This window comes from Centrocercus urophasianus, unplaced genomic scaffold (genome assembly GCF_019232065.1).
Source record: "Centrocercus urophasianus isolate 14NV4802_14NV808 unplaced genomic scaffold, USGS_Curo_1.0 seq_34, whole genome shotgun sequence".
Lineage (NCBI taxonomy): Eukaryota > Metazoa > Chordata > Aves > Galliformes > Phasianidae > Centrocercus > Centrocercus urophasianus.
Genome location: NW_024884911.1, coordinates 5,519,575 through 5,536,907, shown reverse-complemented (window position 1 = coordinate 5,536,907; position 17,333 = coordinate 5,519,575). Strand labels below are relative to the sequence as shown.

Sequence of the window (17,333 nt, the reverse complement as noted above, 5' to 3'; positions counted from 1 at the left end):
AACAAACTATGGGCACTGACAAACTTGCAGAGTATTATTTAAAAACAAAGAAAATAACCCAAATTTAGAATTATGAGAGTTTAAACTATTGTGGAACTATGTTAGCTTTAGTTGTCTGGTTTTTGTTTACTTCTTTTTAAAAGCAGTGACTCTAAATGTTATTTGGAAACTAATAAGCCTGATCAAACTACTGTTCTCTTAGATGTGATTTTTGCAGTTGTTCTGAGCTCTCTCCATGACGCACATGTCTTCCATGTAATTAAAAATGCCTCTTGTTTATGGCTTTATCTCCCCTTTTCCTTTGGCTTGTTTGCTTGCAGAAAAAGATGGACAGTCGGGAATACCAGGATGCACAAGGTTTTGCAGCAGATATTCGGTTAATGTTCTCTAATTGTTACAAGTACAATCCTCCAGACCACGAAGTGGTAGCCATGGCCAGGAAGCTCCAGGTAATGGTGTAGCTAAATGCATCTTTCAGGGTCTGTTAGCTCAGCTGTGAGGTGTCCATTCAGAGATCCGAGCATGGATTTGCTCTTGGCATCATCGGGGGTGAGTCAGTGATTCCTTCAGCCCTTGAAAAGAGCCTTTTCATGCCCTCTGCTGCAGAAATGTCATGCTCTGCACATGGCATAGCCCAGTGCCACATCCCACTCTTAAAATTTCACAATCATTGGCATATAGAATAGTGGGAACGCTTTCTTGGGCCACGAAACGTGGAGATACAGAAAGCTTCCCCTGCCAAGTCTTGGATAAGCCTTGAACTTTGCCCCTCAAAAGAGGGGCAGCTGTTTCTTACTATGATGATTTCAGTCCATGTTCTAGAGTGCTCATCATCGTTCATTATTACAGCACCTTATTTAGTGCAGTAAGGCCCTGATCTATGCTAATGTATCTGCTGTGTTTGAAAGACCAGAATGAGGTCTTTGTGGGTGAGGCTCCTTTGTCACCCGTTTTTCCCTCTCTCTTGTAGGACGTCTTTGAGATGAGGTTTGCAAAGATGCCTGATGAGCCTGCGGAGGCCCCTCCTCCTCCTCCTCCAACAGCACCAGTTGTGAGCAAAAGCACAGAGAGCAGCCACAGCAGTGAGGAGAGCTCTTCTGACTCAGACAGCTCAGACTCGGAAGAAGAGCGAGCCACTCGGCTGGCAGAGCTCCAGGAGCAGGTTACTGTAGTGGCCAAGCTGTGTGTGTGTCTGCAGTAGAAAGGGCTTAGCAGGAAGGAGGATTTAATTTAGTTCTTTAAAAATCCCAGCTAGCCTGAGATGCAGCAGGGAGATCACTCCTTCTGCCAGCTCAAAGAGGAAAGCTCTCAGCAGGGAAATAATTAGTGCACTTTTGATGCGATGTTAATTTTCTTTGAGATAACCACTCTCAGTGCTGCTGCTCTGGGCTCGTTTCTGGGCATCCCAGAGTATTCAGCCACCATCGACAGTAGGAGTCTGGGAGGCACTGAGAGATCCATTTAGTATGAGAGCTCAAGCACGACAAAATCTGTCACAAGCTTCCTGTGGGAAGTTTTCACTGTGTACTCCATAGAATGAACTATTTTGACTGTTGTGATTGCAAGACCGTAAGCCATAGCTTTTCTTATTATGCTTGTGTAGAGTGCAAGTTGCTACAGTGGTTGTATGTGCTGCTGTAATGTAACCAAGCATTAATAAAGTACCCTGTCCAGTGTCTCAGAGCAAGGTAGTAGGAAGCAAACCTAGCATTTCAGAGCCCACACTGTCAGCACTTTAGACAAAGCTATTATTTTATTTGCCTCCTGTGAAGCAAGAATTAAGTTTTCACATCAGTTAGCTTCTGCACACCTGCACTGCATTCTTTGAAGAAGTTCAGATCAGAGTTTCCCAAGTTCAGTCTGCAGGCTTACTAACTTTGAGATATACTTACATGTCCAGGATATGGAGGGAAGAGTACGTGGAGGCATCAGTTTTCTTGCCTTGAAGTCTGATGTATTTTTTCATCGTTCTCTTCCAGCTAAAGGCAGTCCATGAGCAGCTAGCTGCGTTGTCCCAAGCACCAGTGAACAAACCAAAGAAAAAAAAAGAGAAGAAGGAAAAAGAGAAGAAAAAGAAAGACAAGGAGAAGGAAAAGGAAAAGCACAAAGTAAAAGCTGAGGAGGAGAAGAAGCCTAAGGTGGCTCAACCACCAAAGCAAACCCAGCAGAAGAAAGCCCCAGCTAAAAAGGCAAACAGCACGACCACAGCTAGCAGGTGAGAGCTTGTCTCCTGCACATTGCCTTAAGTGGGAACACAAAGAGCCCTCAGCCCAGCTCTGTCCCTCCTGTTCTGTTGTTCCCTGGTGAAGCTCGGTTGTCAGCATGGTTAACTCACCATCGAACAGCATCTCCATTACAGACAGCTTCAGGGAGTTTTCAAGTTGGGGCTGGCAGCACAGCCATCACATTTCCACCTTCTGACTCTTTCAGAATCCCTGCCTAGTCGCTCTCAGATAAGGTTTTGCCTTTTTACCCAGCCAGCAATAACATGCTATTTCATTTCTGCCCCCCCTGCTGCTGCTTCGGCTTGTTGTCGTGCCTCAAAGCACTAAAATATAATTGGAGTAGAACAGCTTATCTCAGATTTCTGAACTTTTCCAAAAGTTGTGGTGCTGTTCAAGCTATCTGGCTAGAGGTTCAAAGCCAAAAACATTGGGATGTTTGTTACAAGGGGAGTAGAAGAAAGAGTTCTTTGCTCCTTATATGCCCATGAATGTTTCCATGCTTGCCAATCTCCCCAGGCAGCCCAAGAAAGGAGGAAAACAGGCATCTGCAACCTATGATTCGGATGAGGAGGAGGAAGGCCTGCCCATGACCTATGATGAGAAACGACAGCTCAGCTTGGACATCAACCGCCTGCCTGGGGAGAAGCTGGGCAGAGTGGTGCACATCATCCAGTCACGAGAACCTTCCCTCAGGGACTCCAATCCTGATGAGATAGAAATAGATTTTGAAACCTTGAAGCCCACAACTTTGCGAGAACTGGAGAGATACGTGAAATCTTGTTTACAGAAAAAACAAAGGAAACCATTTTGTAAGTTACCTCTTGGGGCACACAGTCCTTCACGAGCCCTTGGGCTCAGCTTTGGAGTCAGGGCACGTGTGTTGGGATTCTCTTATCCAGCTGCTGGGTATGTGATGACTGGGATGTTTAGAGATTCTTTTCTACCTGAGAAAATGGCAGAATTTTTGGGGTTTTTTTCTTCACATATGGCCCTCACAAGGAGACTTGAGGGGATCATTGTATTCCTCTGCAAGACCTGTGTGATATCTGTAGTGCCTTCTACGTTCTAGATAAGCAATACAGTTTCAGTCTCATTATGTTGTGTGTAACATGCATATATGTGGAAGGATCAGTTTCTTACCCTGAATAGTTTATCATCTAATTAGGAAGGAAGGAAGTGTTGTTTAAAACCCAAACACCAAGGAAATGAATGAATTGCACACATTTACTTGGGTAAGGTAAGCATTCTGGGTGTGTCTGAGTTGTATGCTTGCCACAGAACTGCTAGTCCTACCACGTATTAATGTGTCAGATAAGGAGGTGCATGTTAATGCACTGGGGAGTGTACTGAGCAGTATGGTACAGCCTTTTCTGTGCTTCAACCACAGAGTGAATTGTAGCCCCTTGAGAATCGAGCCCCAGCTAAATAGCAGTAGCATGCCACTTACCTGAGGTGATCCTGGCTCAGTCCATCTATTCATAGGTTAAGAGGGAAGTTGTTCTGATAAGAATATAACACAAAAGCTACTCACGACTCTTGCAGAGCACCTCTGTTTTGTTACAACAGGACTTCCAGGTCACCTGAGCAAAACTCAGTCTTTGACCTTTCTTTTTGCTTTTTACTACGCTGGTTTGGTTTCTTCTTTCCTCCCCCAAGTCCTTTAATTCTGCAGTAGCTGAGGAAAACATTTTCCAGAGTTGCTAGGGACGAGAGGCATCCTTTTGCTTTGGAGTAACAGAGATGACCTCAGATGTCTGTCTGTCCACTGCTCTGAGCCCAGCATGCCCTGAGCTGTTGTGCTCAGTCAGCAGGCACCATGTGGATGCATGACTTTCCCCAGACTCTCCTGCTTTCTGCTGCCTATTGTGGTGCTCAGTGTTCACAAGCACCCTCTCAGGACTTTGCTTTCCAGTTTCCCTTTAAAGGAAAAGAGAAAAAAAGTTGCTTGAAAGCAGTGTGCAGAAATACAGGCATTTTCTTGCTGGATCAGGCAAAATATCTGGCTCCCGTCTGCTTCCGATACTGGCCAACACCTGTGTTCAATTACTCTTGTGAGTGATATTTCTTCTGCTCAGAAGCATTAGCACTGCTGTTACTCCTCACCATTTCCGTCCTGACCGAGGCAGCAACATTCCTGTTGTCTGCCAGCCTTTGCTGGTTTTTAATTTTTCTTTGGTTTTATATTTCAAGCAACTTAAAGCAATCTATTCTCACGTGAGGTGTCTTGAGTTTTAATGGCAGATGCTTGCTTCCTCCTGACAGCATTTAATGGGACGCTGTATTTTACAGGGCAGAAAGCCCATGTAACAATTCTGTAATAACAAACGTGTAACTAGTGAGCATATAACTAGCTGGTAAGTAACCTGTAACCACAAGGTTATTGCACAGATATATTTCTATCTCCTGGAACACTTTCCAGAAGGCCTCTCTCAAGAAGTGCATGTTACAGGGTGATGGTGACTGATGATCTAGGCAACTTCACGTGTTGTCCTTTATCTGAGATGTGTAGTTGCTACGTGGTCACTTGATTTGAGCAGCTTCACTGCAAAGTGTTTGCACAGACTTACGTGCCCTGTGAAATAGCAATGTCCACCCTTTTCTGCACCCTCAACAATGCGGTTTCAGAAACTGTATGTTCCTCTTCCACAGCTGCAAGTGGAAAAAAGCAAGCAGCAAAGTCTAAAGAGGAGTTAGCTCAGGAAAAGAAGAAAGAACTAGAAAAACGGCTACAGGATGTCAGTGGGCAGTTAAACAACAACAAGAAACCTGCAAAGAAAGGTAATGGCTGTGGTTCTGTGTGCTGCTGATGCCTGGAAAGTTGTGTGTGCAGGTAGTTGTCTTCACTAAGGCCAACCTGCTGCCTTTGTGTAGCCTTGGCTTTATCTATGGGAGTTCCCCCAGTCTGTCATTAGTGTGGGCACAGCAAGTTACTGCTGGGCACCTGAGCTGCTCTATAGGGTTTGCTCTGATCCCTGTCCTGTTGGAAACTCCTCTTGGTGGTAAACAGGACCTGTCTTAGAGGTGATTCAAACTTCAGAGCAAGATGTGCTGCTCTGTTTGTCTCTGCAGGGTTGTTCATACAGTATCACAGTAAACCAGTACCATGGCATGTTTAATAGGTGATTTTTCTCCACGGTGGGATTGAAAAAGCCACCTCATAGTGCAGTAGTGTGAAAGATGGGATGAAAGGTTATTCCAGGGCAAATTGAGCTGCTTCCACCTTGCCCTGAATCACAGCAGGCAGTGAGCACAGCTGCCTGGGCACTCTGTGCCACCTTGCCAGGAGCAATTTCCAGCTGTTGGTGGCCATGAAAGTTTGGGCCCTGCATTGGAGCACTGCAGTGCCCTCCACAGGGCTCCAATGCAGAGCCCAGACTTTCATGGCCACCTGCAGCATTAGAAAACCCTGCTGTCCCCTGGGCCGGGCACTGTTCCAGCTGGCAAAGTCAGTGGGTCAATAAGCTGTCTAGGCAAAACGAAGCCATGAATGAAGCTGTGGGTAACAAAAGCCATTGGCAAACCTTCTCTGTGGAGTTCAGCTCCTTGGAAGTCACCACTTTGCTGCCTTCTTTCCCGCAGAGAAATCTGGCTCTGCTCCCTCTGGAGGCCCTTCCCGGCTCAGCAGCAGCAGCTCCTCCGAGTCAGGCAGCAGCAGCTCCAGCGGCTCCAGCTCAGACAGCAGCGATTCAGAATGAGCCAAGGACACTTACACAAACAGCACAGAATGGACATCACCCTCACCGATGCTCTGCAGTGTCCCTTTCTCTCCTTAAAGTACTGCTCTTGTTCCACGGTGGTCAGGTGTTTGTTTGTTTTTCCTTCCTCTCTGACTTTTGTTGGTTTTTGTTGTTGTTGTTTTGTTTTAATTCAGTGTTATAAAAGCTATCTTCCATTTTCCAGGGGCGCTTTTTTTTTTATGACTAGGTCGAAGATCTTTGCGTGTGTGTGACTAGACTTTATGGCAAGCAGCTCCCTTTGCATAAAGTCTCTAAAATACACTTTTTACTGAAGAAATTAGGTTGAAAATGGAAGAACTTGGAACTCTTTGCAGGAGGTGGCTAGTAGGTTTCTGCAGAGTTTGTAGTACGTCTCCCTTCTGCCCCTTCCTTCTCCCCAAATTGTTCTCTTTTAATAAGCCCACCTGGCTCACAAGGAAATCTGTAAAATGGTACTGTATCTAAAAGATGGTAGCTTTGGAACTAGTTGGTGTATTTGTTTATTAGCACTAGGATTCTTAACCTCAAAGTCTGCGGTGTGATGGAAATGTCAGATGCTATCATCTTTTTTACAAAAACAAAAGAAGAAACAAGAAGAAATCCAACATGCTGTGGATTGCTAACATTTTTGTTACTGTTGGTGGAGGCATAGGCACCTGTTGAGGAAGGTATTTAAGCATGAATTTAATTCTCAGCACATGAGCGATACGAATACTGGTATGTGTGCTTCCTAGCACTCCAAATTTCCATTTTCCTTGGGAATGCATCGATAAGAAGGGAGCGAAGGATACCCAAGTTTCTTGGGAATGTTATTTTTAACATCAAATGGATAATTTCCAGGAAATTGGCATTCTCTATGAAAGCTTGTGCTGTAACTGAAAGCATCTCCTGGCTGCAAGTACAGCTGGGCCTCGAGGCGCGCTGCCTGCAGTGACCAAGAGCAGCCGTGTGCTCACTATTAGGCACGTGCTTAAGTACTTTCTCCACGACAAGCACCTCAGTCTGGGCTTAAAATAAAAGAGCACTCGAGCTCCAGCTGAGGCTGAGCTGGCAGGGGACTCAGAGAGGGATGTTGGTTGTGTGCTTTGTTGCTCGGTTTTGGTTTCGTTTGTTTCTTTCCCACCCTTTATCTTCGTATCTGCAATGAGCTCCTAGAAAGGGAATGCTACTTCTGTGTCATGCAGGGTGCAGGTTTCCAGATCCTGAAGTGTTTACCTCAATTATAGTTATAAGGGAAAAAAAAAAGGGGGGGGGGTCGGAGGGAGGGAACGGTGAGGATGAGGGGAAGGCAGTTTTTTAAGGCTAGCAATTTCTTACAAGTCAGCCTAACGTTTTCACCTGCACTGCTGCAATACACTCCGTTTTCTGTCTCACGTGTATATATAAGTACTTTATTTATTAAACACATTGGTCATTTAAAACTCACTAAAAGTAATAAGACCAGCAGAAATGATGCAGACTTCTAATATGGTTCAAACCAGATGAAGAAGAACACAGAGATGTTATTTAAATACGCTGGACTTCATACCTCCAGGTGCTACGGTCCGGCCTGTTGTGTGTCTGGTGCTCTGTCATGTCTTGTGTGTTCACTTTGGGTTTTGTTTTCTGTCCTCTCTCTTTCCAATCCAGCCCCTTCTTTCTTGTTTTGTACAGATTTTGAAGACGTGCAGGTAGATGTAATTTCTTAATGGAACACCTTATATTGTCTGTATTATTTCCACGTGTCTCTCCCCTTCTCCATTTTTATTTTTTTTGTGTGTGAAACAGTGTTGGTTTTTCATTTTATAATCCAGTTTTAGGAAAACAGCAGTTCTGTAACTATATAAAGTTTGTAATCTGAGGGGCAGAAATTTATTGTAAATTCTTAACTTTTTAGCTTTTTATTGTAAAGAAAATATACAGAGTTTAACAGAAAGTTACGCCTTTCCTTCTCCCACTACCAGCCCCTATGGCTGCATCTCTGCTGTGGCTCAGCCCCAAAGCTCACCCTGCTGAGGTCTCCAGTGGTGCAGATTGCACCGGTGTTTATTTCTCACGTAGGTGAGTGGCTGTCGGTCACTTAGTGCCCATCAACTGCTGTCTTGCTGGCTGTACCCACGAGGCTCTGCTACCACTGGATGCCCTTCAGGTCGCACAGCTGCCGTGGCTCTGTGTCTGCACAGCGACCATTGCACGCTCTCTGAAGCTGTAGAAAGGAGCTGCCGTTTTCAGCTGCGAGTCGAAAGCAGCTCTGCTGCTCACAGCATCCCTGGGCCGTGCTGTCAGTGGGTGCTGGGCCCATTGGAGCCCTGGAGGTCTTTGCAGGTGGAGTTTCCTTCGTGTCGGGATCAGGTGAGCTGTAGGGTGCTCTGATTCTTACTGAAATGAATGATTTTTCCATTAACAATAAAGTTATTTTTAGTTGCTATATTTTTTTTTTTCTCCATTCCACCCTTACAAAAAAAAAAAACCTCCCCCTAGACAGATGTTTAGTAATATATTTTCAGAATGGACTATGAGGAGATGTAATATACACCTAATTGAGAGCTTTGTTGTTTGTTTTTATAATGGGCTTGCTTTCCATCTGCGTTTCGCCTTAGACGTGCATTATCAAAACTAACCAGTATTTTAATTAAAGTAATTACAACCACTTCAGTGCCACGACAGCACGGATCAAACAGGCTCCTGGTTCTCCCTGCTGAAATCCTTTCCCATGTGCATTGACTGGAGCTGCACCATCGATGTGAGGTGATGGTTGCTGTGGACAGAAGCAGCTCCTGTGCAGGCAGCACCCAACAGGCAGTGGCTTCAGCTTCCACTGGGTGGAAAGCTTTCATGGCAGTGAAGGTGTTTCCCACGAAATGGCAGCTTGCAGGAGAAATCCATTCTGCCACAACCTTCGTTTCAGGAGAAAACCAAGTGGTCACTGCAAAATGTTGTTCTTAGGATTCCTTTCATGTTGTTTGTAGCACTTATCTCCCAACGTGCCATTAGTGATGCTTCTGTACCTGCAGATCAGAGCCTCTCCAGGAAAGAAGAGGTGTTTTCAGTCCATAGCAAGTAGCAGCTGTTAAATCGAGTTGGAAACGGAAAGGATAGAAGACTTATTTGAGTTGGTGTGGCGTGACGTGCCAGTGGGATGCCATGAAATCACTTGGAAGTGATCAAATGTATAAAGAATATTTGAAATAACGTTTTTAAGCTTCAGAATAAAAACAGCTGAAATTTTTTTGCAGCGTTGTTTTCCAGGGGAGGTGTCTGTGAAATCAGTGAGATTTCATAGGTACACGTGAAGCTGGTTTTGCTGACAAATTCCTACGTTGAGCAGAGCCATCGACCAGCATCGCTGCGCCTTTAAAGCCTGGCTGAGCTTTCTCTGATGGTCAGTTTTTGGGCAGCCCATCACATGCAGGCTCAGTGGGCCCAGACCAACACCCCAGGGCTCAGCCCTGCTTTGTCCCCTGACATCTGTTGGGTAGAGCAGCTTTCTGCTGACCGAACCTCGTCAGTTTTGTCCTGCTGCGCCTTGAAGCTTTCCTACCTGCAGGGTCTGTGGCTGCAGAGCTGATGTTTGGGGCTCTGTTGTTTGCTTGCAGCAGATGCACGCGCTCACCCCACATCCACAGGCACGTGTGTGCGTGTATAGGGGCAGGTTAGGTAGCAGGGAGGTCTCTTCCCATGTGCTGTGTGGTAGAAGCAGACTGCAGTGACCTCAGTAGTTCGTTTTGGGGGCTCTTAGACCAGTTGTGAATTTGCTTTGAAAGGAACGGCGTTTTTTTAAGGCTGGGGTTGGAGCTTTGGGGGAAGGGATTGGGGCACAGCAAAGAGAAACCACCACCTTTTTCGTGCTGGATTTTAAGATATATTCCAACACGTGGGCAGTTCCCACTGGGGCTGAACTGCAGGCAAACCTGGGCTGAGGGTTCCTTACACGAGCAGCATTTTCTGCTTGTGGAAAAAAAAACAAAAACAAACCAACGGGATGCATTTTTTAAACTAAGAAATGGTATTTGCATATCTTTTTAAACGTCGTTTTTAAAAGAAAGAAATAAACCAGCAGCTCTGGGGTTCGGCACAGGCCGCTGGGAGCTCATCCCTGCTACTGGCATCACCCATCCAAAAAGATTTTGCTGTTTGTATTTTTTTTTTTCCTTTTTTTTTTTTTTTTTAATATTTAAAAACAAAAGCTGTTACTTTTCTGTATGATGTGCATGCAAACTTACCGTAACTCTCTTTCTTAAAACTTTTTAGTGCCATTTCTAGTATATTCCTGTAAATGTCAGTTACTGAAGAGAGAGAAAAAAAAAAAAAAGAAGTCAGTGTAAGTAGTTTAGCTTGTTTATTGCAAATTGCTGGCCTCAAACACAACAGAATTTAAAAAGACAGAAGTTAGGAAGTAATCTTTGATGTTACTGGTAATGGACCCTGGTCCTGGGGCATCTGTTTTGTTTTCATAATAAAAAGAAAAACAGCTCTGTGTGTGTGTGGTTTGTTACCCTCTGTCCTCCTCTCCTCTCTCTCTGCCTCCCCTCGTGTTGCATTTCTCCAGCCGAAAGCCAGCAGGGTTTGGTGTAGTGATCAGCTGCACAGCACTGCTAACAGAGGAGCACAAACTGCACTGCACTGTGAGCCTGGAGATGTCAGTTTGCAGCTCCCCTGCTGGTGCTGCACTTATGGGCGAAGTGCCTGCAGGGCACAGGAGATGCTGGGCTGTCAGTGTGGCCTGCAGCTCCTCTGCATGGCAGCTCAGCACCCAATGGGCAAAATGCCCCTCTCCTTTGGTGAGAGATTTGGGCTGCTTTGATGCAGCCATGGGATGGATGACGTTTTGCCCTCCTCAGTTTGTGTCAGAGCTGCATCCGATGGAGGGAAGCTGACCTGCAATAGGAGAGGATGAAAACATCACCCACATTTAACGCTGGCTGTTTTGTAGCCCCCAAAAACTGGAGGAACCAGAGGGGGTTTCCTTACCAGCTTCCCCCCTGGTGCAGCCAAGTCACAGGGGGTGCATTTGGGGAAGGAGGAGCTGCAGCAGTGCTTGCACTCAGGGCAGAGTTCCTGGCATTGCTGTGCAGTGGCCAAAAGCTATTCTGGTTGCTGGAGGTGGTTTTTTTCCGTTGGCTTTCTCGGATGTGTGCCTTATTTATAGGGAGGGGTCACAGCAGCCAGGAGCCAGCAGGGTTAATCTTTCTCTAACCCTGTTCCTGCTCACTGGCTTTAAATGCTCTGATCTCGAAGGTTTCAGCAAACCTGTTTTGCTTTGCTGTTGTATCAGCGCAGCTCTGTGCTGACAGTCATTCCTCCAAAGGAAATGCTTTTTCATCCTTGCCTTTACTGCCTGCTATGTGCTCACTGCTTCCATCAGTGATCTCCAGCACTTCCCCTACACCCCAGCAGCTTCTCCCCATGGGCAGGCACTGCAGTGCCATGCTGGGGCTGACTGGCAGTGACAGCAGCTTCTGCGTGCCACAGTGCTAAAGATGCAGAATTAAGAAGTGTGCACAGAGCGATGCATTCAAATCATTTTAATGCACTTTATCCAAGAGGCTACAGCAGCATTTTCAACAAGTGCATCTACCACCACTGCTTGCAGCAACGCTCACTTCATAGCAGCCACTCCACGAAGCTACTGTGACTAATGGGGCTGTGGAAAATGCACTCACACCCAGGGATGGGGGGGGAGGACAAGTCACACTTCTCCATGCTGTCGTATCCTGGAAGAATGTAGGCACGCACTTCAAGTTTTCACTCTTGAGTAGTTCGACTCTTCAAAGTGAATTTTGGTTCCCAGCCACGTGAACAAAAAAAAGGACTGATTAAACCCAAGATCCTCATCATCTTTCTTACCGAAATTAAAAAAATAAATCTATGTGGGTTTTTTGTGTTTTGTTTTGTTTTCTATAAGAAAAGCAAAGGAACAGCGGGCGGTGGGGACGTGCTGCTGCTCTCCCTCATCTTCAGACTGCAGTCAGTGCTCCCTGGGCACTGCATGAGCCCATTTCTAGGAGCACCCACCGCGTCCTGCAGCCCAGGCACTGCTCTGCCCAACCCAGCAGCTTCCTGAGTCCAGCTCACGTGCTGAGTTCTGCTTCCCAGGTTGAGCAAACATGATCAGAACGTTTCCCAGCTCGTCCCGTGGAGCTCAAGAGGATCGTCTGCACGGAGCGACACGCAGGTGGGTGAAGCATGGAGGTCCATCTCAGCAGGTTTAGCTTTACAAGCACACGCACACAGCACCAAACACGCACACATGCATTATTAGTTACATTACAAACAGCTGCCTGTGATTTGCAGTGCATCCACTGGGTATGGTCTCAGGGTAATGAGGGTGTGTGCTGCTCAGTGCCTTTGTGCTCCAGCATTCAGCACACACGGGAGGGGGGGAGAAGGTTCTTCTTCACTGTGTTAAAATAAAGTGCTTGAACGATATTGAAAGGGAGAGGTTTGAGATAAATACAACAAAATACCTGATCTTAGGCAAGTAAATGATCCACCTTGAGGTCAACACCGGGTCCTGGTTTGCCTGGAACTGAACCCGTGTCCCAGCACTGCTGGATGGGGTGTCCAGGCAGGGCTGTGCCTTCAGCCCAGTGTTACACTGCAGTGCTGGGCACGCGATTAACAGCCCTGCAAATGGTGCTGCTTCGTTTTTAAGAAAGGTTTGGGTGTTTGCTGGGTTGGTTTCTTTACTATAAGAGTGGTGAGGTGCTGGAACAGCTGCCCAGAGTGGTTGTGGATGCCCTGTCCATCCCTAGAGGTGCTCAGATCAGGTTGGATGGGGCCCTGGGCAGCCTGGTCTAATATTAAATGGAGAGGTTGGTGGCCCTGCGTGTGGCAGGGGGTTGGAGATTCGTGATCCTTGAGATCCCTTCCAACCCTGGCCATTCTGTGATTCTGTGGTTCTCAGCCTGACCTTGCCTTCCATTGGCTGAATCAAACACTGCCAAACACAGTTATGTACACACCAAATCTACTACAAGAGATGTCATCCAACCAGGATTAGCACATAAATCCATCCAAACGACTACATGCAACAAAACTGAAATGCTGAGCAACCTTCAGCAGGCTGCTTCCTTCTGCAGCCCACCTCTGCCTGCAGGCAGCACCCAGCGAGCGCCCTCCAGGAGCTGCGTGCTGCTTTCTTCCTACAGAGGGGCTCTGCTGCATCAGCTCCAAAAGTGCCACCTGTCATTTGTTTCTGTAGCACCAAACTGGCACCAGACAGGGCACTTTGCTGGGAAACTGCAGCGCGCCTTTCCTGCTAAGTGTTTGGAAGGCTGAGTTCTCAACGTGCTCCATCCACGTGGTCCAGTTGGGCACTGCCAGCTCTCACATCCCAAGCAAGTTTCCAACCCAACATGGGATGCCACCGACAGCACAAAGCAACAGAAACCTCTGGCTGCCGCTCAGACCCATCCCTTGCGCTGCTTTGGCCGCAGCCCTGTGGTTGTGCAAACCTGCTTCGCATCCACGTGCAGATTTCTGACACAAAATTACATGATAGCACAGAACTTGGACTGCCCCGTGTCCCTGGAGACGTCCAGCTTGTTCTTGTCCCGCACCAGGATGGCTTCATTGCCGTACTGCGAGTACCACATGCTGCGGCTGCGGCTCAGATACGTGTTGGGGGGGGCCGACTCCAACTTCTGCTGCTGCTGCTGCCAGATGAGCAGCGAGGTGTCCCGGTACCGCAGCCTTGCGTAGCCCTCAGACAAGGCTTTTTCAGGCAGGGGCACCCGCCCGTTCATTACTTTCTCACTCATCTGTCCAAGGGCACCTTCAGAGATGAGAACTTCCTCCCGAAATACACCCCGCTGGGTCGGAGCGGCTCGGCTGTAGCGCTGCGCTCAGAGCTGAGCATCCCAGGGACGCAGGCGGTGCCGGGCCGGCTCAGGGCAGGGGATGCGCGGACTCAGCGCTCCCTGCGGGCAGCCCGGCCTCGCCGGAGGGATGCGCGGGGCCTTCCCGCAGCTCACCCAGCGGCGACATCGCGGCGTGGTTCGGCTGGCACTGCCTTCATTGTCCCGGTGCCCTCCGAGCAGCTCCGCGTGCGGTGTCGGCGGGTTGCGGGGTGTCCTCGGATGGGGCCAAGGCGCGTGTCCCCCCGTCACCGTGCTGCAAGCGGACGGACGGACGGCGTTCCGCAGATCACGCATCCATCGCTGCAGGCCGAAACGCCGCTCCGGGTCTCTCGCCGCCCATCGATCTCCTTCCTCCTCGCTTCGCCGCTTCAACCTGGGGGGGCACAGCGAGGGGTCACGGCGAGGCCCACCCAGCGCTCCCCAACTCCCACCACCCCCACCGCCATCCCTTTCGGCCCCCATAATCCCCATTACACGGCCGCCTTCTCCCATCCCCGCCCTCCCCACGCCCCGTACCCTCGTTGCGCGGTTCGGTTCGGCCCGGCCCCGGCTCGGCTCCGCGGAGCGGCGGCAGCGGAGACGCCTCCCGAACGCATCACGGCGGGCGGAGCCAGCAGCGGGGCCGGCCTGCGAGAGGGGGGGGGAACGGCGGAGTCGCTCCACGCGTGTCCGAACGCTGCGGGAAAGCCGTGGGGAGCCGCTTGGTCGGGACCGCCGCAGCCCCGTGAGAGCAGCATCCTTGGGGATCTGCCTTTCCGTCCGTGGGAGCCCCCCCGGCTAAACGCAGCACGAAATGCGTTGCGAGGAGAGCTCGCTCTTTTCCCGATGATGCTAAATTTAAACTCGCAATCTTCTTACGTCCTGCAATCGCAGCGCCAGCTGATCTGCTGCTCAGGGCCGGAGGAAGCCGCTTTCTGCTCCGTTGTGCGGGGTTGGCGTCTGTCAGACACGCTGCATTCCTCGCTCCCGGGAAACCGAGACCAAACACAAAGAGGAGGCAGGAAGGCACGCGAAGGAGCGCGCTGTGGATGTGTTTACTATCGGAAACGTCGCGGCTTTGCAGCTCCGTCCGCCTCCCGGCAGCGCAGAGGAGTCAGCCCAGGCCCCACCTGGTGGAGGCTGCAGAATGCGAAATCGTCACAATCTGAAATCATCATTAAATGGAACCAGATTCAATATTTTCATTATATTTTTTTGCATACATTCGCTTCTCCCCCTCCCCTCCGGTACTTTGATCCCCTCTGAAATCCCCTCCCAGAACTCAGAGCACAGCAGGAGGTGCTGAAGGTGGGGGGAACTGCAGCCCCAAAGCCAGCAGCTGCCTCTGCCCATCCACTGCAGCACAGCCCTGTGCCGGCTGCCAGCAAGGCCCTCCCGACTAAAAATAAACCCTGGAAGCAGCAGCAGCAACAACAGAAGGGATAAGGTGAGAGCTCTGTGCAGTGCTGGGGCAGCTCCTCTGCTCGCCCCAAGGCTGCCCCATAGAAAAACACAGGGCAGGAGGGCTGCAATCGCTGCCCCTGGACACAGGATGTGTGGGGAGGTGGATGCAGGGGGAGATGAGCCAGGATGCTGTCATTCAGACTCAGCATTTCTACTCATCCCTGTGCTTATCTCCTTTGATTCAACAAATGCTTTTATTTAAGTCAGGATGACCGCCCTTGGAACTGCAATGTAATGCAATGCAAACCATAACCACAACTGTAACCTAACCATAACCTAACCCTAACTGTAACTGTTACCCTAACCGTAACCTAACCCTAACCATAACCTTACCCAGAACCATAACCTAACTGTAACCCAAACCCTAGCCATAAAGATAACCATAATCCTAACCATAACAATAACCTAACTGTAACCCAAACCCTAATTATAACCATAACCCTAACTGTAACCCTAATTCTGATCCTAACCCCAAAGTGACAAAGGAGGAGAGCTCTTAATCACAAAGCAGTGACTTAAAAGGGTCTGGGAAGTATAGGAGCATCTTGAACAGCGCATTGTAAAGCAGCTCGCCAGGCACAGCTGTAAAGGGAAGAGATCAAGAGATACAAAAGATGGATAAAAAGGCGGGATGTGCCGGCTGTGCGGGAGGCCGCCCGCACCCAAAGCTGCCCGACGTTCAACACAGCGTTACGTCGGCTCCAAGCGGGCCGGTACCGAACCCGGCCCGGGGGCTGCGCTGCTGCACGCAAGGATCGCTCCGGGAGGGGGCGATGGCAGCACGCGGACGTGGCTGCCTCTGAAACTGGGGGATCCTGGAGGGTCTCCTCTCCATTCCCATCCCTTCCCTCTTTTCTCCTTTCCACCTCTCTTTTCTTCTCTCCTTATCTCTCCTTTTTTCTTCCCTTTCCACGCCCTCAGTTACACCCCACGCTCCACAGCCCCTCTCAGCTCAGTACCCCCCTGTAGCACTCGCTGCCGGCCTGCACTCCATTACTGAGACTGTTTTAGAATGGAAATATCACGATGTTACTTCTGCTATGATCTTCCCAGCACCCTCGGTTGTCAGCCTCACTCGTAGCATCGCTCAGCGCAGCTCTGCACCCAACCCCCAGCAGAGGGAGATGTCCACCTTTGGGTGCCTCACAGATCCACGCTTTGTTTGCTATTCTTTTTATTGCTGCTGTTTTGTTAGTTTTCTGCTATCTCTGCTCTCTGCTGTTTTCCCAGTAGATGAGAGGCAAACTTCCCTCGGCACCACCCCTCACAGGCTGCTGTGACTGTTCCAAGTGCCCGGGGCCCAGCTCTGCTCATAACCACATAGCAAAAAGGCAGGCCTTTGCCAGCAGCCCTGGTTAGAGCAAACCCCTCTGTAGTTTTCTATCCACAGACCTGAGCTGACCGGGCAGCCCAGCACACACAGAACCTCTCCACACCTCCTGCTGCCTGAAATCAGTGCTGCTGAGCGCAGCTGGGGCTCAGCACAGCTCTGATTGCAGGGCTGGGGCACACAGGTGCTGCTCCATCCCTGTTCCCCTGCAGGGATCTGGGCACCACACAAGTCCTGGATCCTCCTCCCCATCCTCAGGGCTCACACTGGTGATGTTTCTCTCTCCCCATCCCTGCTTGGCTCGGAGGTCAGCTTTGCATTTGGACGTCCAGGTGAATCGCTGATTCCAGCCCAGGCTCTGCTCCCAGCTCTGCCTCTCTACGATGGGAACGAATTGGCAAACTCTTGGGAGAGGATCTCTGAAAAAAAACCAAACAAACTCAGAGCTGATCGGAAAAGAGGCCGTGCTGAGCTGGATGGATGCCAACAGTGAAAATTAGAGATTTTCAAGAATTTGCTGCCAAGGACTGAATGGCTGAGAGATGAGGTTTGTCATAAAGACACCGGTAATTAATTAACGGAGTTGTCTTTGTGTTTTGGAAGGATCGTTTGTTTGGGTTAACGTCTCCATGCGGTGTTCGTGGCTCAAACAGGAGCCGAGGAGCGGGCAGACAAAGCTGGACGGGGTGCGGGGCTGCAGAGCGGGGCTGCGCTCTGCGCGAAGCAAAGGGGAGGAAACACGAGGAGGAGGAAGAGAGGGGATATAAAAAAAAAAAAA

The 17,333-nt window shown here is 49.2% G+C and overlaps 2 protein-coding genes and 1 long non-coding RNA gene across 4 annotated transcripts in view; 1 reads left to right on the top strand and 2 right to left on the bottom strand.

Annotated features, from left to right (window-relative positions):
• Nucleotides 1-7,180, top strand: part of BRD3 (bromodomain containing 3) — a 29,854-nt gene extending 22,674 nt beyond the window's left edge. For both annotated transcript variants that reach the window (XM_042830832.1, XM_042830833.1), the window contains exons 7-12: nucleotides 321-449; nucleotides 971-1,162; nucleotides 1,980-2,215; nucleotides 2,742-3,034; nucleotides 4,875-5,003; nucleotides 5,805-7,180. In XM_042830832.1, coding sequence (XP_042686766.1) covers nucleotides 321-449; nucleotides 971-1,162; nucleotides 1,980-2,215; nucleotides 2,742-3,034; nucleotides 4,875-5,003; nucleotides 5,805-5,920 — 1,095 coding nt within the window. In that variant the 3' untranslated portion in view covers nucleotides 5,921-7,180. The remainder of the gene's footprint in view (nucleotides 1-320; nucleotides 450-970; nucleotides 1,163-1,979; nucleotides 2,216-2,741; nucleotides 3,035-4,874; nucleotides 5,004-5,804) is intronic.
• Nucleotides 7,181-12,786: 5,606 nt separating this feature from the next.
• BRD3OS (BRD3 opposite strand) lies at nucleotides 12,787-13,791 on the bottom strand. Its single transcript, XM_042830912.1, has one exon. It carries the CDS (start codon nucleotides 13,681-13,683, stop codon nucleotides 13,414-13,416), a length of 270 nt encoding a protein of 89 aa, XP_042686846.1. The 5' UTR covers nucleotides 13,684-13,791; the 3' UTR covers nucleotides 12,787-13,413.
• Nucleotides 13,792-14,071: 280 nt separating this feature from the next.
• Nucleotides 14,072-17,315, bottom strand: LOC122166799. Its single transcript, XR_006170885.1, has 3 exons — nucleotides 16,821-17,315; nucleotides 14,641-14,926; nucleotides 14,072-14,155 (listed from the first exon to the last, which is right to left on the bottom strand). It is a non-coding gene; the product is annotated as an uncharacterized LOC122166799 (long non-coding RNA).
• Between the last annotated feature and the right edge of the window lie 18 nt (nucleotides 17,316-17,333).